Consider the following 22,236-nt stretch of genomic DNA (forward strand, 5'->3'; position numbering starts at 1 on the left):
ATCATCTCTATAGATCGGTATTAAGTCCTGAGAATGAAACAATAACGTCAAGCTTGTCGGGTTCGTCTCACACTAAGACCCTCGAACAGTTCTGCCTCTGCGGTAAATGGATTCTCCTTTCAGGTTAGAGAGCTGGGCCGGATCTCTCAAAACCGATCCAACATTGGAGTACGTGGACCTTGATCTATTTTTACAAAATTGCCCTTCATTAAGGATAATTTTCTCCTTTTACCAAAATTAGGGTATTCCCCGTCAATCTCTATCTTCTAAAGACAAAGAAGAGTACCTTAAGATTACATCCAAACAAAGCCCATCGAGATGTTTTAAAGAAATTGTCTTAGTTCAAAGTAATCTCATGCTTCCATTGATTTTTGAACTAATATTAGGATGTAAAAGTTAGTTTGGTATGTGAGTTATGTCACTAATCATAAAATGGTAAATGAGCCCTTATAAATATTTTGATTGACACATAAGTTTGCTATTAATTTGGTATTTTGTAAATTTTTATTTAGTGTTTTATAATAACAAAAAATACCCTTTTAGACTCTTAAAAGAAATACTCGTGACAAATGGTATCAGAGTCAACTACTCACTGATGCACAAACAAGGGAATTTGTGTGTACGTGTCCAATGTATGACCGGATAATCGGAGAGCCCACACTGTATGTGGCATGCCTGAATTGAATGGATGAGAATATTACAAGTTTTTCGTTCTATATTGGTTGCGAGAAGAGTCGTTTGCCTGTTTATAAAAGTATGTGTCCCTCTTCCTTGGTTAGGAATTTTTCTAGGTATGGTTGTGAATTTGTGACAAAAGAAAAAAATAGACGTTCGTATGGATAGGGAGAGGAGTCATCGAAATATTTATAAAGTAAGGTATCCATTCTACTTAGTAACAATAAAAAGTTATAAAATTTTGTTAAATTTAATTATCAATTGTTAGGATAAATGTACCGATCAAATTTGAAAAAATGATAAATATGATTTAATACCAAAGACGATGATATATTAATTTTTACCAAATCAACACCCACCATAAAACTTTAATTAAATATTTGTGATGTTCACTTAATGAAAGCCAGTAGTATTATTGATTCAATTAAATGATAATTTTTTATAAGCAGACACAAGTTTTAAATTTTTTTGACATTAAAGAATTTTTTATCATTTTTATAGCCATAATTATTTTTTAAAAATTATTATTTGTAATAATAAGAGACAAGAAATTAAATCCGAAGTTGTTATTATAAATGTACTAATAATTATTCACAACGCCAATTCTATATATATTTTTTGTCACTAATAATTATATTGTGACGAGATAAAAAATAACATCACTTAATATATATTTTTTAGTTATAACTTTAAAATTATCGCTTAATATTTCATCACTTATTTTGTTATTTTATTTTATTTTCAATTAATTAAAAATATCTAAATTTTATCCTTTGTCCATAAATGAGTAACTCAATTTTGTTATATTTGATTAGATTAGTCATTGAACTTTTTTCCTTAGAAAAAAGATACACAAATACAAATAAAAAAATATAATTTGAAAAAAAAAGTCAATAAAAATTTTGATCTATTCAACAAAAAGCAAAATTTAATTTGCTATTTATTTATTTATTTATTTTGTCTACTATCTCTGACTCTTTCAACAATAGCACCATCAGAAGCTAACCAAACTGGCGACTTTAGAGCAAAGCACTACAAAGCGTGCGAAAGAGAGAAGCGTCATCCTCACTTTTCCTCTTCAACTGCTTCAGTGTTGTGCGGAGCAGAAACATTAGACTTCAATACTGCTTTTTTCAACAATTGGGTAAGAAAATTGAGCCCATAGATTCTCTGTTGTCAATCTTCAAATGGGATTAGACGAAACTTATTGCTGATTCTCTGATCAAGAAATGTCCCAAACTGATGTTTCCTACAGGTTCAATTCCATCCCAACCTTTCAATTTTCATCATAAAATATTTATTTCGGTTCAGCTTTTGAATTTGATTTGTTTATTTGATTCTGGGCTAGTTGGGTTTTCTGGGTACATTGCTAATTGTTTCTTTATCTCTTGAAATTCAACAATTTTCTTGTGTTGTGGTGAAATTTTTCTGTGGAGGCTAAATTTTGTGGATTTTTATTGATGGGCTTTGAGTAGAACTGGAATTTGATGTTTCTTTCTTTCTTTTTTTTTTTTTTTTATTTATGGTGATTTTGGAATGTGTTTAATTTTGATTATAATGTGATATTGTGAAGTTAATATTTTAAGATAAAGAAGCTGCCTCCTGTTTTTCATTTGATCTGTTTAATTTTCGCGTAGTTTTGGTCTGTTGGATGAATTATTTTGGCTGCAGCATGGATGCTGCTTGTGGAAATTGAATCAGATTTTATAGGAACTTTAGTTAAGTATTGGCCACAGTATTTGCCGTTTGCAATTCGTAGTGCTGAAAAATGTGAAATCAGCAGCTTGGATTGGGCAGCCGTTCTGCTTGCTTGTTGCTTGGCCTTTGGAAAAAGTTACTGAAAGGTACAAGGTTTGTGAGACTGAACTGAAAAATGAAGTTGCATCTGAGTGAAAGATTACGATGGTTTCCTAGTATTTAGGGCCTCGAGTGTGTTAAATGATGTGTCGTTCCTTGTTTATCGACTAACTTGAGAAGTGATTTGACGAGTCTTTGTATGGGGCACAATGCTCTTGAGAGCCAGCCGGCTCCATGTGCATATTTTATGGTCATTTATGTTTATGTAGTGTAAAATATTGAAACCAAGTCATTTATGTTACTATGTGCTCATATTGATCTTGAAGGAATCTTGTTGGCGTAGTTATTTTGATATCCATGCGATTTCAAGTGATTCAGGATTATACTCATCTCTACTCTCTCTGTTCCGCTGGCCTACATAGAAAAAGAAATAAGGAAACGGGGAAATAAACAAAGTGACTCCTGAAAAGGAAAGGATGAAATTGAAACAACTTGCATGTCGTGCTTGGTTAGGCACCATTCTTCTTTTTAAAATGGGTGGGGGGAATAGAGACTGATTCACCATTTCTTTCTACTGTTCTATTAACTTGATATCTAAAAACTTCCCTGACCCATACCCTTAGCTTGCTTATGTGCCTACTTTCTTAACATCTATACTTGCGTATAATTGGCTGCTGATTTGTTTATTTGTCTATGTTTGCAGTTGTGGTTCTTGTGGATATCATCTCAATTTAACATCTTCTAATCGTGTAACTTCTAGTATTGGCTCCAGATATAGCAAATCCATTAACAAGGGCTCTATCTCCTTTCGTTCTATTGATCCTAGTCGATTTACTCAAGTTGATGAAGTGAACTGCCTTCCCATATCTTGGGGACGCTATCGTTCAAAATCTAAACTTTTGTGCCGCAATTGTGGAGTTCTCATTGGTTATGGATATGGAGACTCCACTGCACTCTGTGGTCTTGAATCACCAACCTCATCTGGCTCAACATATAAGAAGATCGTGGTAAAGATTCGAGCTTTACAACCTTCTGAAGACAACTAGTCCATAACTATGGAGACTGGCTTAACAGATCCATCTACATCTATCCTCCAACTGCCAGATGATTGTTTATACTTTATTTTCCAAAGGCTTGAGTCTAGTAACGACCGTGAATCTTTTGGTTTGACATGCCACCGTTGGCTTCGTATTCAAAATTCAAGTCGTCGATCTTTACAATTTCAATGCTCATTCACCCAACTGAACTCTACCTCACTATCTCGGCCTTCAACCACTATTACTTTCTTCCATCTTTACAGGTTGTTGTGTCGTTTTCCGCAGTTGCAGTCATTGTCACTGTCCGGATGCATCGAGCTCCCAGATTCAGGTTTATCCATGTTACTTAATTATGGATCGAAGTTGGAAAGTTTGCATCTAGATTGTTGTTTTGGCATTACAGATCATGGACTTTCCTTCGTTGCCGGTGGTTGCCCTCTTCTCACAATCATTAGTCTTTATCGGTGTAGTGTTATGGATATTGGACTTGAAACTTTGTCTCGGTCTTGCTTAAATCTAAAAGATGTAAATCTCTCATATTGTTCACTCATCTCTGATCACGGAATAAGAGCTCTTTCGCAAAACTGTCGTCATCTCAGATCGATCAGTATATCGCACTGCAGAAATGTAACAGGTGTTGGGTTTCAAGGATGTTCACAGACTCTAGCATATTTAGAAGCTGATTCATGTAAACTTGAACCGGAAGGGATATCGGCCATTGTTAGCGGAGGTGGACTTGAATACTTAAATATTTCTAACCTTACCTGGTGCATTCATGGGCATGGTCTGACAACAATTGATGCTAGATTTATCTCCAAATTGAGAGTACTCAATTTTCGACTGTGTAGAACCATTGATGATGATGCTATTGTCAAAATCGCACAAGAGTGTTCACTGCTTGAGGAATGGAACTTGGCTTTGTGTCATGAAATTAGTATCTTAGGGTGGGAGTCGATTGGTTCAAATTGCCGTAATTTGGAGCGACTTCATGTGAACAGATGTCGGAACCTTTGTGATGAAGGTTTGCAGGCTTTAAGAGATGGTTGTAGACGGCTCCAGAAGTTGTACTTAGGCCGATGTCGTCTAATCAGTTCAACAGCAATTGAGATGTTTAAATGTTTGAGAAGCGAGGTGGAGATCATAGATGAAGAGATAATGCACATTGGACCTGACTGGGCCTTCCATTTATAGCAAGTAGAGCATTAGTAAACTTGAAAAGCATACAAAATTGTGCTACACTTTATTACTCATTATTATTTTTTTAAAATTATTATTGGCAATGATTAGAGATAAGAAATTACTTTAAAGTTATCATTATAAATGTACCAGTAATTATTTACAACGTCAGCTTTATGCATGATTTTTACACTAATAATTATATTGTGATAGGACAAAAAATAATATCGCTTAATATATATTTTTTAGTTATAACTTTACAATTACCGCTAAATATTTATCATTATATTGAATTTATCCATTTGTCCACTCAACAAATTAAATGGTTTACATATTATCCTGAAAAATATTGAAATAACAGGTCATTTTAATTTTCAATTAATTTAAAACATACAATTTTATCCTTTTACCAGAAAACGAGTAATTCAGTTTAACTCTGAAAGATGTGAATCTCTCATTTTGTTCACTCATCTCCGATTATGGAATAAGAGCTCTTTACCAAAATTGTCGTCATCTCATATCCGTCAAAAGCTGATTCATGTAATCTTGAACCGGAAGGAATACTGGCCACTGTTAGCGGAGGTGGACTCGAATACATAAATATTTCTAAACTTAAGTCGTCCGTTCATGGGCATGTTTTGACAACAACTGATGCTGGATTTATCTCCAAATTGAGAATACTCAATTTTCGACTATGGACAACCATTGGTGATGATGCTATTGCCAAAATTGCCCAAGGGTGTCCACTGCTCGAGGAATGGAACTTGGGTTATTGTTTTGAAATTAGGATCTCAGGGTGGGATTCGATTGGTTCAAAATGCCATAATTTGGAGCGACTTCATGTGAACCGATGTCGGAACCTTCATGATGAAGGCTTGCTGGCTTTAAGAGATGGTTGTAGACGGCTCCGAAAGCTGTACTTACCCGATGTCATTCAATCAGTACGATAGCGATTGAGATGTTTAGAAGTTTGAGAAGCAATGTGCAGATCATAGATGAAGCGCATTGGACCTAACTTGGCCTTCCATTTATAGCAGGTAGACCATTAATGAACTTGAAAAGCATACAAGATTGTGTTACAATTTATTAGGCATTTTGAAAATGTATATGCAGTGATGTGGAGGAAGATTCTCAATCAAGGGTTTCTCCATGCTTACTAAACATGAATATTGACAATTTTCTGAATTTTTGTTGGATTTACTGCTGGCTTATGGATGATGGATCTTGATATATATATTTTATGCTAATGCTTCATGCAACTATAGCTCATGAGTTCAGGGATTCATAGTCTGACAATGCAACTTGAATGCTGCAGACCCTATCTCTTCTAACATGTAATAGGTCAGAAATGTTCTTTGTTAGATATTTAATCTGAATGAGCTCCAGAATCTGTACACTATGCTGCCTCTATAGCCGTTCATTTTTTTAATTCATGGATTGCTGTTAGAGATGAGCTCGGACAAATAGAGGGAGTATCCTAATAATAGACAAGAGCACGTTTAAGGCTGTTAGCCATGGCTACTTTCTGTTAAAATCAACAATTTAAGATTGATGGGAACTGGTCATTGTTGTTTATAATATGATCAGATGGCCGAGTGCCATATGAATTCAATGGATCCTCTTTACCATGTCATTTATACTTTCAAAGTGCCCGAGAAGAATACATGAAACCACGGAAAAAGGTTGGTTATACACAATATTGGGATATATCAAGGGTAGAGGGTTGAACGAATGAAGCCAATGATAATTAACTATAAACCAATTATTAATAAATAAATAAACCACATAGCTGCACCAGAATTTGCCAGAAGTGAGAGGATTTATGAAATTAAGGGTGCAGACATCAGAGAAACAATTTTACTCCTTTAATGGCTTCAACAAAATATAGTACGATTACACGAAGATATTACATTAATATATGTCCCTTTCTTCTGTAAGATTTGTTCATAGTTTCAACAAGAAAACACATTCAACTAATAGTAGCAGAGTTTTACACACAAGGACTTTTTTTTCCTTCTTTCATAGCAGAGGGCCAGGGGTTTTGGGTTGGGGGAGGTGTGGTGGCGGCAGCTTTTATTATTTCAAGCGGATTACTATTCTATTATGGTGTAATTACATCCAGGAAATAGCATCATCCGCTTTCTTTTGTCTGCATCTTGCATCTTTCCACAGACTCGGAGTCCATTCTCATCAGCTACACTAGAAGACGATGACGAAACTCATAAAATCAGATCATTTACTGTGCATCACCCCATACACCATCCCAGGCGCCACTAGGAGCAGGCTTAGGTCCTTCAATGTAGCTTTGCCTTCCTGGGGCATTGTGAGGTCCAGGAAGACCTTCGACGCCGGGAGGATGAACTTTCTGTGGTTTTGTTTTCACTCCCAATATTCTAAGGACAAATCTGGCAAGCTCTCCATATAACATTCCGGACCTATCAAATAGCTGCAAAAGGAACATTGGCTATTAAAGCATAGAACATGCTGGCAATTTGTAACAGATAATTTGCCTTTACAATAAAAAAAATTGCAGATATTGACCACTGGACAGTGGCAGCAAAGGTTAAGTCAATACCTGAAGAAGGGCAGTCATGAACATATGGAATGCCTGCGTATTCTGGTCAATCAACATTGCAACACGTCCAAAGAAAGTCACTACACCTTGCATCTGTCAATGTCCAAAGAAAACAAATAAAAATTAGCAGATATTTGTAGAGACAACTGAAAAATAGCTGTAAACTTAGCCAAGGTCATTACTGCATCATCTGAAGTATGTTGGTTTCTCATAAAAACTCTTTCATTTTTTATTTTATATCATTTTTTAGCAGTAGGTGCTGGTGTTGGGGGGAGTTCATGGGTTATTGCTAAATGCAACCAAATTCCCATCAAACCGGTATTAGCAATTTAGAGGAGATATGCAACTGTTATTGGAATATGAGCTCGTAAACTTAACTGCCAATCACCCCAATTGCCATTAACTATATTTCACTTGCAAATGCCAACAAGCAGCTTGATCTGATGCTCTTGATAGTGTAGAGCCAGCAATATCAAAAACATAATTTCAGAACAAAAAAGACAGAAAGAGTCTCCGACTTACCACTCGCATTAGCGAAATCCAAAAACCTGGTGGAGAAGGAGGAGCTCCAAACGGATTGTTCGGGTCCTGGTCACCAAAAGGACCCCCCATGCCCATTCCATAGCCTCCCATTGGACCTCCAAAACCACCACCATACATTCCCCCACCATACATGCCCCCTCCATAGAGTCCACCATAACCTCCTCTATACATATTATTTCCATACAACCCACCACCATATGTCCCTCCCATTCCCCCGTACGAACCATACGTCCCACTTCCATATCCAGAATTATAATTCAAACCTGAACCATAACCTGAATACAAAATAACCAAGGCCATGTTTATGTCACACATCAAAAAGGTCCAGGTACATAAGTACATATAGAAACACATATGGATGCAACATGAAGCCCCTATAGCTATTTGGTTTTGGAACTTATAATTTACACCAAGAATTGTGCCCATCTTCTTGTTTACACGTGGTTTCACTCTTAATACATGTGTTTCATGCATGTTGTGAATATATGATAAAATACCAAGTCATAGACTGCAAAAGATATCACGATGGATGACTGGCATTTATCAAACAGTCCAGCACAAGCTTCAGGGACATCTTAGCCATGTCCATATCTAAGTTGAAGTATCATAACATGAGCATGCCTCTATATGGTCCTTATATTCTTCTTCAAGCAGACAAGTAGCAGAAAGAACCAAACTCCCACACTAGATGCATCATGAAACTTCACCACATTGCAGGAGGGGACAAAAACCAATGCTAAGGGAGGGTGCCCATTTTACTTGGAATATCAACATTTAATGGGCCATTTTAATTACCCCACCCAGCTTCAAGGTGGCTAGTCTGGAATTGCTTCAAACATAGCTGTTTGGTGTTTGATAAACTCAGCTTATGCCTTAGATCATGAGTACAATTTCAGATTACACTACGGCCTTTCCTTATCTGATAGGTGTGCCAATATTATATCATAAATGCTACGATTTATCAAAATCACAACAGAGTATATGTATAATTCATCACTATCCATAAACTTTAGTTTAATCTATCTGAGGCATGCAACATGTGGGCCAATATTGGTGATAATTATAGACCAACTTTTGTTTGTGTTGGCTCCATAATCATACTCTCGAGATGTTGGGGGTAACCTCGCACCAATGAAACAACTCTCTGCTCCTTTCAGGTAAAGAAGAGAGGGAAGAAAAGAAAAGTATTGGTACCTCCGTAGGTGCTTCCATATGTCTGCTGTTCCCAAGGCCTAGTAGGGACAGGTCTCCCCAGTGTGTTCCTATTAACAGCTGCACTCCTATCTGTAGTTGAAACAACTTCACCAGGCTGAGCTGTTCCAGAAGCTTCTACTACATCACTTGTGTTACCAGGAGAGGATGGTTTAAAAGGTGCGGGTCCAGAGGAAGACCCAGCTCTTTCCCATGGTTTTGGTGGAGGGCCGCCACCTGCACATGAATTTAGAGAACATCATACACAGCTGCATCGATAAGGAAGAAAAATAACTACTTATAAGTTAAACTCTACATTTTCCCAGGTGTAGACACAACAAATAAATTATTACTGACTGGGTGTACGAATATGTTTAGAAGGTGTTCATTACCTATTACTGCTAGATTCTTCTGTCATTCATAACTGCCAAAACTATAATCCACGCATGACTTGGGGATTGAAAGTAGACAGCACATACATAATTATAATGATAAAATTTAAAGAAAAATGCCTCCGAAACACAATCCTGGAATTCAAAAAAAAAAATGTATGCTAAGGAATTGAAAGGAGCTCGGCCACCCGGCAATCAATTCTGCGCAAAAATAAAAAAGTATCCTGCACATCAACAAATTTCTTACTAACACCAGTAATTCTAATCCTAAATCGTTGTAGAATTAAAATAAATATACAAACCAAACAACCGCATAAATCCCCAATCGACAACATTAAACACGCAACACGATCAACAACTACAAATTAGACTCCAAAATTCAGAAAATTGAATGGATTGTACCTATAATCCGTCCAATTGACACAAAAATTACTGCATATACCTGATGATTGGGCGTTGTTCTCCATTGATCGGTGGGGGTTCACGAACCCTAAGAGAAAGAAGGGGGGAGAGAGAGAGAGAGGATGAGAAATTGATCAGAAAATAGTGGCAAATGTTTATCTGGGAGTAAGGGTATTTCTCGCAATGCCCAAGAAAATTCTAGGAACGAATTGACGATTTTGCCCTCCAATTGTGTTTCACGCATTTCCTGTGCCCAGACGCGGTGGCGAAGTTGTGGTGGGCCCCTCCTCTCCTCCTTAAGCAGCCGCCGCCGCCGCCCCCAATTACCCTTTGACTCATTTTAACCCTTTGTTGAAATCATTATTAAGGTTGAAATTCCATAATCGGTATACCGTGTTTGTAAAACAAGATGTTATTTGTTAATAATAATTATTATTTCATAAAAAATAATAAATTTTAATTCAATAAGTATCTTTCATGTTTTTAAGAAAAAATAATTAAAAAAAGTATTTATTCTTACTAAGTAATATAATTGATTCACACACAATAATTACTTGCATGATTGTAAAAGAAAAAAATATTAATATATAGAATAATAATATGTGAACGAAATAACATAATTAAATGATATATCAAATAAAATAAATAAAATAAATAAAATAAAATACTAAATATATGAAAGTATAAATTTAATTATTTTTAAATTATTCAAAAATATTTGAAAACTTCAATATCAATTTTAAATATACAATTTAAAAATAAATTATAGTATATTATTTAAAATGAAAATCATTAAATGATTCCATCCTTTCCTATGTGGAAAATGAGGTGGATAAGTTAATTTTTATTTATTCATCCATGTAATATATTTTCCATATTTAAGTTTCACAATAAATATATAGTATTAATGGTTAGTATATTATAAGGCAAGTTTTAAGGTGATTTAAATTATATTTAATTTTATTCTATGTTTATTATATTTTTTACAGAACTTATTTGCACTTTTTACTCGTTATTTATTTAAAAATAATTAGCTAAAATATTAATTTTGAAATTACAACGTTTCTATCCATCATTTGACTAATTTATTTTATGTTTTAATGTTTATTAAGAAAGTTTTCCTTCCTTAACTAAAGATAATTAATCAATAATATAATATTATGCAACTAGCAATTAGTTGATATTTGACTTCCAAAAATTACGCAAATTGGTAATTAGGAAAATTGATTTTGAAAATCAAATCATGGAAGTTGATCAGCCATATACTATACGAATCCATAATTTACGGAGTTAAAATCAATTAACATATACCATCACCTCTCGATCCGAGTGACGAAGATCGCTTATTTATTTTCCTGCGGACTTTCATCGTTTAGATCCACAACAAAACGATATAAAAAAATGACAGGGGAAGACGGTGACGAGACATGAAGGGGCAACGCCCCCTCCTGGAAGGGGAAGCACCCAGTTCTGGGTGACTGCCAGACAACGTCGTCTCTGTTGCTGGGCGCCGTGATCATTCGTTGTCTAGTCTTCTTCTCCGTAGTCGATAAGACAGCCGACTGAGAAAAAGACGTCAAACTTTTTAAGAAATAAATAAAATTTAAGTAAAAATTATTTAATTTATTTAATAAAATCTGATTATTGTAAGTGATTTTTATTTATAATCATATAGAATTTTAATTTAAAAAAGTAAACTTTAGTATATTAGTTTTTGTATTGTAATTTGTTAATTTAATCTTTAACTTTTGAAACTTTTACATACGTTTTACGTATTTTTATGTTTAGTTATTATGTTTCACAAATAATTATAATCAGTTAAACAATATTAAAACTAAATAGTAAAGTCATTAATGAATAATATGTAATTTATTAAAAATATATTTAAACTAAAATGTGATTTTCTCTTATTATACCAAATAAAGGGGTTAAAATAGCCATTTACAAATATAAAACAATGTCAAGAAGTGGTAAAAAGGAAATTCACTCTCATTTTAAGCTTGTGAAATGCACTCTTACTTAATTTCTAACGGAGAGATGGTATTTTCCTGTCTTTTAAATAATATAGATTTTTTTTTTATCTATAAACATAACACGTGGAATTTCGTGATATTTTTCTAAAACACAGGGGGGTGTTATGCAATTTATTCAATTGTAACATCGTTTTAAAGAGCATATAAACTTAGCCAACAACCTTTAGGTGACCATTAAATGACTATCCCAATCTCCATAACGGTCTAAGCTATCTATACTTAACAAATTTAAATGAAGTAAAGAGCACCAATTAATATAATTAAAAAGTTTAATTTATCTGTAATGTATTTATAACGAGATTAAATTATAAAAGTTTTTTATCTCTATGGAAAAGACAAAAAACAAAAAAAAAATATTGTGTCACTTTGACTTTAATTTATTGTTGTTAGAAAAGTATTATTTAATAATTATAGATTTAAGATTAAAAAAAGAAAAATTATTTAACAAAAAGCCCTTTTAAAAGAAATAAAAAGAGTTTTAAGGAAGTGTCTAATCTCAAAAGATCTTCCACTTTCTCCAATATAATATACAAAAAGGCTAAAAGCTGTAATCCCCTTCCGTGCCCATTCTCTCTTCCTCCATGCTCATCTCAATTACCCCCCAATAGTTCACGTTTTGTACCGAAGATTTGAGATTTTTTTTATCCAAATTCAATTCAATTTTTCCGGAACTGTAACGGGGTTGGATTGAATTGGGAGCTTTGCTGGATTTGTGGGGATTTCGGTGGTTGTTTGTTTGATTGATGGCTGCGAGCGCCAATCCTTCATCGGGGGCTCATAGCAACGCCAGTAACGGCAATAATAATAGCGGGAATAGCAAGGGCGGTGGCCAGGAAAATGCCAATGGCGGTGGCCTATCGGCGACGGAAAATTCCGTGGTGGGACCTACTCAGGCGGCTCTCCGACACAATCCGGGCCTGTCAGTTGATTGGACGCCCGAAGAACAGTCCATACTCGAGGATTTGCTCGTAAAGTCAGCTCCTGGTTCTTTCCCTTTTTTCTCTTTTTTGTGTGTCGGTTGTGAATTGTGCATATTTTTATGATATGCTTGTCGGGTATTGGATTGCAAAAATGTGTGTGATGTGTTTTGGTTTGTGTTTTTGGTTAGTGGATGTTGTCTGGATTTGTTGTGTGTCTTTGGTTTGTGGGATTTCTCTGGGTTTTTCGTGTAATGTGCAACTGTGTACTGTAGTTTAGTTTACTGATGGTTTGATGCTATGAGCTTGATAACAAGACGTGAGAAGAAACTGTGAGATGCCAATGAACTTATCCTCGTGAGTTGTGGGGTTTCATAAATTTTTAGGAAATGGATGGATCCTTTGGGTGGACCTGGACATCATAGCTGAGGAACCTGATTGTTAAGCTTATTGAAACATTTGATGTTACATTTCTTTATTGAGATGATGGCTTGGCATTATAATATTTCCTATCTGAAGCTCATTATCTAAACTTGTTTGTGTGTGAGAGTTCAATACCCTTACATATTTGTCAATCTGTCTCCTACAATTTGGTTTTTTATTATCCTTTAAGTTATGCCCTTGTTGTAAAGTGGCCAGGTCGATGTTTTCAATTGTTTGAAAGTGAACTAACGAAGTCGATAAACTAGACATGACAAGTCTTAGAACTTAAACTGCATATCACCAACCTCTACATAAGAACCAAGTTCTGAAGGCTCGAAGCCAATTTGTATATGAACCCCTAAGGATTAAGTAATTAAGAGGAGCTCTTGCCTTGTGAATACCTTATATACAATGGCATGTTATATGCTTCCATTAGTTCTTATGCTTCATCATCAAATTTCTCCTCCTTTTCTTTCCCTTTTTTCTTTTCTTCTTATTTTGATTCTTTGACCCCCTCTTTTCCCTTCATTTTTAGCCAGAAAGGATAACTTATATAGCATAAATGTACATAAACTGCCACATTTGCAGAGGAAATCCCACCTACTCTATCCATATATTACGTATTTCTCACGCATAGTGATAGCTTGGTTACTAAAATATGCCACATTCTTAGATTGAATAACACATTACACCACTTCCATTGAATGTTTTAATATCCCAAGAGGGGTTTTACAGACTACTATATAACAGGTGTATTCATCTCCTTCTGCATCTTTGCATATGCAACAGATATCCTAGCATTATCACGAGGATGCTATCTGCCCGAACAAGCCTCCAGATGAAAACAACATCACGCAATCCTTGTTTTGGAATAAAGTTTCATAATAACTTAAGCACCTTAATATTTAAGTTCAATTAATCATGCTTAAGTACCTGTGATCCTTGTTCCAAATTGGATAAACAATAGCTTCAACATTTACAGGTGGTCATTAGTTGGCCATTTAGAAATGTTGTGGACAAGGATTCCCTTTTTTGGTCTTTTTCAATAGTAAGTACTACCTAAAGCATAAAGTGGCAAGTCAATTCACTACTCCAGGTGTTTTAGATTCACGATCCATTTGTCATGCCCCAGGCACAAGTGCTTGTTGGAATCACTAATGCATCTAACCCCACTGAGTGCAACCCATAGTTGTTTTTGAACAGTCGTCCAAAAAGGATATTTAATGGACGCAAACATATTCTTGGCTAAAGCACATAACGTATTCACTCTTTCCATTTTTAGTCCATGTTGTTACTTATTTTTAGATCTTACAAGATGCATTTGACGATCAAAGAAATGATTTATGTTGTATGTCTAGGGGTGTTCATTCGATAAAACCGAATCAAAATTTTGGTATATAAAAAATCTAGTACGTCAAACGCTATACTAAATATCGAACTGAATTAATAGGTTCGGTTTTGGTAATTATCGATTTTTTTGGGTATTTGGTAAATTGATTTTTTTCTTAAAAATATAAAAAATGATTAAAAGTTAAATACTAAAAATAATAATTATAATTCTTATTTATTTTTTTTATAAAAAATTATAATAAGTAAAATAACAAAACTAATATAAAACGAATTAATACACAAAAATATGTATATAAGAATTAAGATATAAGAAATAGTATTTCGGCAGTCGGTACGGTTGAGTATTTCAACACTAAATAGCAATATCGAACCGGATGCCTGATTTTTTAAAAAATAAAAACTTACACCTAACAGAATTTTTTGGTTTAGTTTCGCTATATACCTAATTCTCGATTTTGTTTCAATTTGATCAACTTACGGAACTGTGGACACCCCTATTTATGTATCGTGGATTTGTAATAGAAACTTCATCCTTTGGTAATGATTATGCACCTAGGACTTTTTTCTTTTCGCTTCAATATGGAAATCACCATGTACTAGCAATAAAATACACATGTGGAGGATTACTTTGTGGGAAATGTCGGTCTTGTTAGCACAAGAAATATTTAATATAAAATCGACAAAATAAACAAATTTGCATTGTTCTTGTTTTTAAAGTTGGGAAATGCAGAATCAGCTATAGCATTTAGCTGAAATCATCGGAGTGAGAATGGATTTAGAGTTTCAATTATGGTCATGTATCACAATGCTTAAAATTGTTTTGATGATGGATACTGGCTGCTTGAAGCAGTTTCCAAATATGCTCCAGAGATTCAAGTCCATTTGTGAGTGTTGGATGTCTGACAATCATGTTTAGATGCACTTTTTGCAAAAAAGTTAAAGTAAAAGCTTATTCAAGGGAAGTGACATTTTGCGACTTTTGAATTCCTTTTCCGACATATTTAACGGGGTAGTTAATAAAAATGTGTTTTTTTACTTACACTTGATAATATTAAAGCACTTCTGATGACACTTTAAATTGTGCATTTTAAGACGACGTTAAGATTGATTAATGGGACCTGTTAAGATTGAGTAATGGAACCTTGACTTAAATTTGATTGCTAGAAGTTCAATGGGCTTGGTTCTTGAGCATACTGACCATGCTTGAACACAATTTTTGTTGATTGACACTTTGAGGAGTAATTCCATTAGTTGAAAAATGTCAAATATGTAAAAATGCATCTATGCAAGTTTGACTGATGTTTGGGTTAATAAAAAGCTCATTCACGCTCAATCATTTACAATAAAATCAAATATAAACAGAGTTTCACCTTTGAATAAATACTTTGTTCCTTTTTAACCAATTCATTTACATCTCTATCTGAACCCCACTCCATACACTAATGGAGGAAACTACTTAGTAGACTCAACATCCTCACTGATTCCTTTCATTTGACTTTAGCTTTACCACATTGGTATTGCCAAAACCATATTGATTCCTTTCATTTGACTTTATACATATTGAGTTGATATGGTTTGTTTGTTTTTTAATAGTTATAATAATTTGAACATACTTGAAGCAAATTTTGGTGGTTCCCGCAATGTCTTTGCATGCATTGATTCTATTTTATATCTTGTAGATAATGGATGACCCTTTTGCAGATATGGATCAGAATCGGTGATTGTTCGTTATGCTAAAATTGCTCAGGCTTTGAGAGATAAGACAGTTCGAGATGTTGCATTACGTTGCAGATGGATGAGTGTGAGCTATGTTTATTTTCATTTTTGAATGATTGGCTATCAGATTTTCTAAAATAAGCAAATTGATTTTCAAAACTTGGACGTAGCAGAAATTCAGGATTGTATGTCTTCCAAATTGGTTGGATATTGTACTCGAAATTTGATCCCAAAGTATCAGTTTAAGTAGAAATTTGGTAATAGGTCCGGGAAACAATCATTGAAACTCTATCTTGAGGGCTAATTCGGTTAGCAGGCTAAAACTTTTAGTATCACTGTTTTGATGGATGCAGTTATTCGCTTCCTTGGAGAAATTCAAAGTATACAGGTTAAAATAACTTTTGGGACGATGTCTTGTAAAGGTTCTTAACCGAGCTTAGTTCCCTAGAAAATAGTAATTGGTTCTATGATTGACTTCATGAAAACTTAATTTTAGAAATTGGTTTTAGTTATATTGTGAATGTGTGCAAAAGTTATGATAAGAAACATAGTTGCAAGACATAAGATTTATGTGGGTCGGAGAATTCTCCTATGTCTATGGTTGCTAGAGATCGGTTTCTATTAGGATTGTTTCAAATAAATTATAATGAAGGAATACCCATCGGCACACGTTGGGCTTAGGTGTAATGTTGGATAATGTTAGGTCACACCCCACATTCCAACACCTCAATGTTGTAATTTCACTTATATAAGGAGGTGAATTCTTTTGCTAAAGATAGCCAGTGATGGGTTAGATTTATTGAGTCTATCATAAAAAGGAAAATGGCAAAAGGAGGTAAAGGGTGATATCTGTCAAAGGACTCCATAAATGTAATCATAAATGTCATAATGATAGACTACAAAACAAGAGCAGAATTGACTGGAAGCAGCCATGAGAAACCTTATCTTTATTTTTGAGTTAATTCTGGCAATCCTGATTTGGATGGTTTACTTTCATGCAGAAAAAGGAAAACGGAAAGAGAAGGAAGGATGACAGTAGTTCGTCAAGGAAAAGTAAAGACAAAAAGGTACTTAAGATTACTTCATGTTGTAATGTTCCACATGTCCAGGTTATTACTCAGGAAATGAGCCCCTCTCTCTTTCCAATATCTTTGATTCACCTCTGTTTTGCAATATTAGAGATTTGGTTGCTTATTTGGTCTCTGTGGCTGTTTTGAAGTTTTCTATCTGATAAACTTGAACGATAACAAAGTCATCTGATTTCTCAAGTGCTATTCTTATATATAGATTGGACTAGTCCAAAGTTTGGGTTGACCAAATAAGTAACAGATGGCAAGTATTGCAGGATGGAGAGAAATGTAATTAGAACCAATGCTTACAAACATAATAAGATTGTGTGGATCATGCAAAAGGTCACCAGTTGTAGGAAGAGGCGATATTGATGCCAAACTTGCTAGTAATTAGGCAGTCCTTTATAATTTTGTAGCCAAGATATCATTCATTGACTGCCAAGCATTCGTGGGGTTCAAAGTGATTTCTGTTCAATGTGCGTTCATTTTATTATTAAGTCTATTCTATGAGGATTTCCTGATGCTATATAGGTTTTGATCAAGCTCTTAAGTCGTGAGCCTTGATTAAAGAATTACGTTGATATTTGAATTTTACAATATCTTTTTGTTATCACCACGTATAACCTTTGTTATGGGAGAAGCCTTTGGATTGATGTGATGTCCTGCTTGAACAAGCAGAACCTCATATATAAAACTATGACTGTGACTCTGAGTCTTTGACCTGCAAGTTTGCAGCAAGTCCAGTTTCAGGATTTAGCTTGTTCAGTTTGCCACCAGTTACAGGTGGCTGTATGCAATATCATGTTCTGAAAAGTAATTTATTCTGGTTCGCTTCGGATTTGTTTGTTTGGAACATCTAGGTCCAATTGACAGCTCATCATTTCACTTGATTTTGAGGTAGCAATGGCTTGAGCTACTGATAACATGCTATTAAAGTTGTTGCGTTCAGAATTGTCTAGTGAGCTTTTTAGTTGTTAACCTTGAAAGTCTCCCTTTTTATCAACCTGTAATGTGTCCAGAACAATATATATCTACATGAAAATCCCTGGATAAGAAGAGCTCTAGACAACTCTGGTATTATTCCTCAAAATGTTTTTGTTGTCTGGCTATGATTTTGTAAATGTTCGGGAGCATACTGAAAATCAATAATTGTCTCTCTCAGTCGCTCTTGCTTCCTGGATTCTGTTGTACTCATCTCAGTTAATACTCTGATTGAATATTGCCTATTTTTTCTGGGGATTTTCAGGAGAAAGTTACAGATTCATTGCCAAAATCTTCTCAAGTTGCAAATCGCTCCAATGGCCCAGCCTATGTTCAGTCAATGATGTCAATGGAAAGTGATGATGGAATCTCATATAAAGGTCATCCACGCTCTCAGATTTCACTTACTCGGATAGAAAGAACGGTTTTTAATAGGCTTAACCTTCTAATTGTACTTTGTTGACCATTTTATTCAATCCTGTATTCTACCAGATGTATGTTCTAAATATTTTTACATTGCTTATCTATCCAAATTTAAGCTTCTTTCTGTGCTTCCTCATCTCTAGCTAACAGTCTGCAAAGATATGCACATGGAATGCTTAGCTATTATAGATAATTTGTTCAAGAATGCAGTACATATTTTAAAATGGAAATATATGCAGGATAACTGGCTTGTAATTGCACGTGTCTTGCATGCATAGGCAGGCTTGGATATGACAATTAATGTGGCCATTAAACTTATCATCAGAATGTTGGTCATTACAGTTCATTTTTCATGAGAAAGTTGCTTTCCGAACTTTGTATGTAAGAGCCAGTTCTGTCTTTCATAAGTCAAATTTTAATAGGATATATTGGTCTAGAAATTATGCATCAGCAAAAAATCGGATGTCGAGTAGCTTCCAGAGGTCTATACAACTTCAACATGTAAGTTCTCCTTTTGGGTGCTGATTTACCCTCATAGAGTTGGATGCTTCAGTCAGAAGCTAGAATCAGATGCAGGCAGACGTACACTTTTTGATGCAACATGCCATTGCTATGTTAAAGTGCATTGTGCATATGAAATTTTCTTTTGTGACTTAGATCTTCTTTATCTTTATTATTCTTAAAAGACATTGCCACACTTCAGGTAGGTGTAGGCTGATGTGCACTTCTTGATGTGGTTGTGCTATTGACAAGTTGAAGAGCACTGTGCATCTGAATTTTTCCTTTTGTGACAAAAATTTTTATTTATTAATCTTTATTTCTGTGAAATTCATTTCGATATTCTATGGATAAACTAAAACCTTGTAAAATAAGTGGGTTTTGTCAATGCATTTGCCTTTTGGATTCACATTGTGATTTTCAGTTTCATATTGCAATCTCAAAATTCAATTGTTACGAGATAACTTTTTTCGGAGCAGCTATTTTGTTAGCTATGCAAATATAAGGGTTTAGCGTTCTTGCAAGTGGAAGGGTTTAGCGTTTAGCTATGCAAAGAATGCGTCTTTGTAATTCTTTATCTTAACTTTCCATTATTAATGGCTGATGCACAATGCAGTTATTTCTCACAAAAACTGTAGTATGTACTGCTTCACAGATTTTTTAGGACTATTTTTTAGATCACCCATTGTCCGGCTATGTTAAGTTAGAATATGGCATCAGAGCTATATGATGCTTTGAATTTCAATGTAAGAGGTTTGTGGTATCTGCTTTACATGTGAGATTACATGTACTGGCCATTAATTCTTGGGGTCGTTCTTCTGTTAATTTTCTTATTCAAGCTACGTATTGAGCATTTAAAGTTGTGTATTTCAGATATCGGTGGAGCTGCTGGACAGCTTCTTGAGCAAAGTGCTCATGCCTTGGATCAAATTTCGGCCAACTTTTCTGCTTGCAAGGTACGCATGTTCAATAAATTTGGGCCTCCAATTTTCTATATGAAGTAGCTTTATCCATAAGTTCGTGAATGATATTCACAAACATTTTCTTCTTTCATCAGTTCTTGGTAGATATTACATATTATTTGAACAATTATAGATGGTAGTTTGAGGGGTGATTCATTATGGCTGTTTACTTTGCAAAAATACTAAACTAAACAAGAGATGATGCTATAATATCTATGTACACTATTCTTATTTATGCTATAGGGCTTATCAATTTCGATTTCTAGTCCAATCTGTTAATGTGTCCACTTGTCTACCGTTTCAAGTTTCTTTTGTTGCATCAGCTTTGTTCAGAATATAATATAAATCACCTCTAGCTATTATTGATAGTGCTACCATTATATTTGCTTATTTGAGGTGCAGATTCACGACAACATCAATCTCTTCTGTCAAGCTCGAACGAATATACTTTCGATCTTAAATGAGTACGTCCATGACACTCTAACCTTGATACTATTTTCACATAATTATGCATTCCTTTTAAAGCATGAGGAACCATTTCACAAAGTTTGCTGCATCTGTAGACTATCATGCTTGTTTACTTCCTAGGCTGCAGCTGACATGCTTTTTCCTCTTCTTTTCTTCTGTCAAATGTTTTGAGTTAGTTGTGAACTGGGAGATCTGATCTGCCCGCTTTAGTAAATCATCTGAACAAATGCTATACGCTTAGTTTTTTGGTAATGTCGGGTTCTTCGGATTCCTTGTTTCAGCTTTATCTTCAAAATCTTGTCAAACATTCACTAGTCATAGAGTAAGCTCTGTCTTCCTGACTTCTAAAAACTGGAAAGCCCTCTCCAAATTGCCGATCCATTCCTCCTCCCCCAGCCCACTAAAAGAGCCTGCTGGCTCCAGTTTGAAAAAAGGAGAATGAACAAGAATCTTAAACTTTTAGTTTTGTACTTCGGCACATCAGTACTAAGTCAGAAAGGCAGAGGTTGAAGATCTGAACTGGATGTTAGCAGTGTCATCTATTATTCCTAAACAACATTTTCAGCATGCCGTATTATTGGAGCTGTCCTTAAACTACAAAACTACTCACCACAAGGCCCATAGAAACAATTCCCGGCATCTTACATAAGGGTAATTGAATATGTATTGTGGATATCAGTTATGGAAGTTGCGATGTTTACAGGCACACATACACAAGAAACACACTCGTAGCAGAAGTATATTTGAAATACTTTTAGCGTACGCATCCAACAAGAATCATATGAGTTTAGCATAGAATTCCGAATAATTAAGATGGTCTAATCTGAACTGTGTATTGCAGCTTGAACGACACACCAGAAATAATGAAACAGATGCCACCCCTTCCTGTCAAGCTGAATGAAGAGCTTGCCAACTCCATTCTTCCTCGAACATCCCTGCCAAAGAAGTCTTGACATCTTCCTTCACTTGCTGGTCGTAATGATGATGAATCTGACTTTCTGTCAAGTTGCGCCTTTCAGTATACACACATATCAAAATAACTGGCTATGCGACTCAACTCAATGAGGAATTCTCTCCAAGTGTTTAGTACTTAAAATCTTTTCTTCTTTTTTTCCTTCTTTCATTTTGTCAGGGTCCGTCCTGGTTCCTGATTGATATTTCTTTTTCACTTTGATTTGTCTTAGGAGATAATCAGTGTATCGATGTGAGCACCATCAGTTGTAGTGTAGAACTATTTTTTAGTCCTGTAAATAACTTCTTAAGGAGAAAGTTTTGCTATTCAATTGAAGGGCATTTGCTGTGCAGGAATGGTATGATCTATGCAAATTCTGCAGCTGTTGATGTACTGAATTGGTACCCATTAAAAAGAAAAGAGGGGGAAACTTATTTGTAACACCTCTAACAGTTGGAAAAATTATTGGGATTGTTGTCAAATATTTACTCGTATATTATATGGTAGCACTAGGAAATTAAAAATTAACTTCATTCCTTAATTGGGGTTTAATTATTTCAAATATATGCAGTTGAAGCACACTCGATATATGGATATATTTTAATTTTTTGTAATTAAATATTATTTTTGTTGATAAAATTAACTGATTAAGAGG

The 22,236-nt window shown here is 34.8% G+C and overlaps 4 protein-coding genes across 7 annotated transcripts; 3 read left to right on the forward strand and 1 right to left on the reverse strand.

The window, feature by feature from the left end:
* The first annotated feature begins 1,676 nt into the window (after window positions 1-1,676).
* LOC105170492 (uncharacterized protein At4g08330, chloroplastic) lies at window positions 1,677-3,518 on the forward strand. 3 transcript variants are annotated; one of them, XR_016067265.1, is made up of 3 exons: window positions 1,677-1,930; window positions 2,313-2,519; window positions 3,176-3,314. XR_016067265.1 is itself a non-coding variant. In XM_011091268.3 (2 exons), the coding sequence occupies exons 1-2, from the start codon at window positions 1,905-1,907 to the stop codon at window positions 3,516-3,518; spliced, it is 369 nt and encodes a 122-aa protein (XP_011089570.2). In that variant the 5' UTR covers window positions 1,695-1,904. The 3 variants fall into 3 exon arrangements, 1 of the variants encoding a protein (XP_011089570.2); XR_016067264.1 differs by lacking the exon at window positions 3,176-3,314 and having other exon boundaries at window positions 2,347-2,801; XM_011091268.3 differs by lacking the exon at window positions 2,313-2,519 and having other exon boundaries at window positions 1,695-1,930; window positions 3,176-3,518.
* A 9-nt stretch (window positions 3,519-3,527) lies between these two features.
* LOC148786826 (RNI-like superfamily protein) lies at window positions 3,528-4,823 on the forward strand. Its single transcript, XM_088884613.1, has one exon. The coding sequence runs from the start codon at window positions 3,528-3,530 to the stop codon at window positions 4,698-4,700; it is 1,173 nt and encodes a 390-aa protein (XP_088740739.1). The 3' UTR covers window positions 4,701-4,823.
* Window positions 4,824-6,530: 1,707 nt separating this feature from the next.
* On the reverse strand, window positions 6,531-9,985 carry PEX13 (peroxin 13). The gene is made up of 5 exons (XM_011091270.3): window positions 9,829-9,985; window positions 8,998-9,231; window positions 7,783-8,078; window positions 7,261-7,353; window positions 6,531-7,131 (listed from the first exon to the last, which is right to left on the reverse strand). Exons 1-5 carry the CDS (start codon window positions 9,851-9,853, stop codon window positions 6,922-6,924), a joined length of 858 nt encoding a protein of 285 aa, XP_011089572.1. The 5' UTR covers window positions 9,854-9,985; the 3' UTR covers window positions 6,531-6,921.
* A 2,334-nt stretch (window positions 9,986-12,319) lies between these two features.
* Window positions 12,320-21,933, forward strand: LOC105170494 (uncharacterized). Of its 2 annotated transcripts, none has more exons than XM_011091271.3 (7): window positions 12,320-12,794; window positions 16,213-16,312; window positions 17,229-17,294; window positions 18,544-18,658; window positions 20,073-20,155; window positions 20,558-20,625; window positions 21,471-21,933. In XM_011091271.3, exons 1-7 carry the CDS (start codon window positions 12,565-12,567, stop codon window positions 21,580-21,582), a joined length of 774 nt encoding a protein of 257 aa, XP_011089573.1. In that variant the 5' UTR covers window positions 12,320-12,564; the 3' UTR covers window positions 21,583-21,933. The 2 variants fall into 2 exon arrangements, with proteins under 2 accessions (XP_011089573.1, XP_011089574.1); XM_011091272.3 differs by having other exon boundaries at window positions 20,564-20,625.
* Window positions 21,934-22,236: the final 303 nt, after the last annotated feature.

Source organism: Sesamum indicum, linkage group LG9 (genome assembly GCF_026168435.1).
Source record: "Sesamum indicum cultivar Baizhima isolate 11 linkage group LG9, ASM2616843v1, whole genome shotgun sequence".
Taxonomy (NCBI): Eukaryota; Viridiplantae; Streptophyta; class Magnoliopsida; order Lamiales; family Pedaliaceae; genus Sesamum; species Sesamum indicum.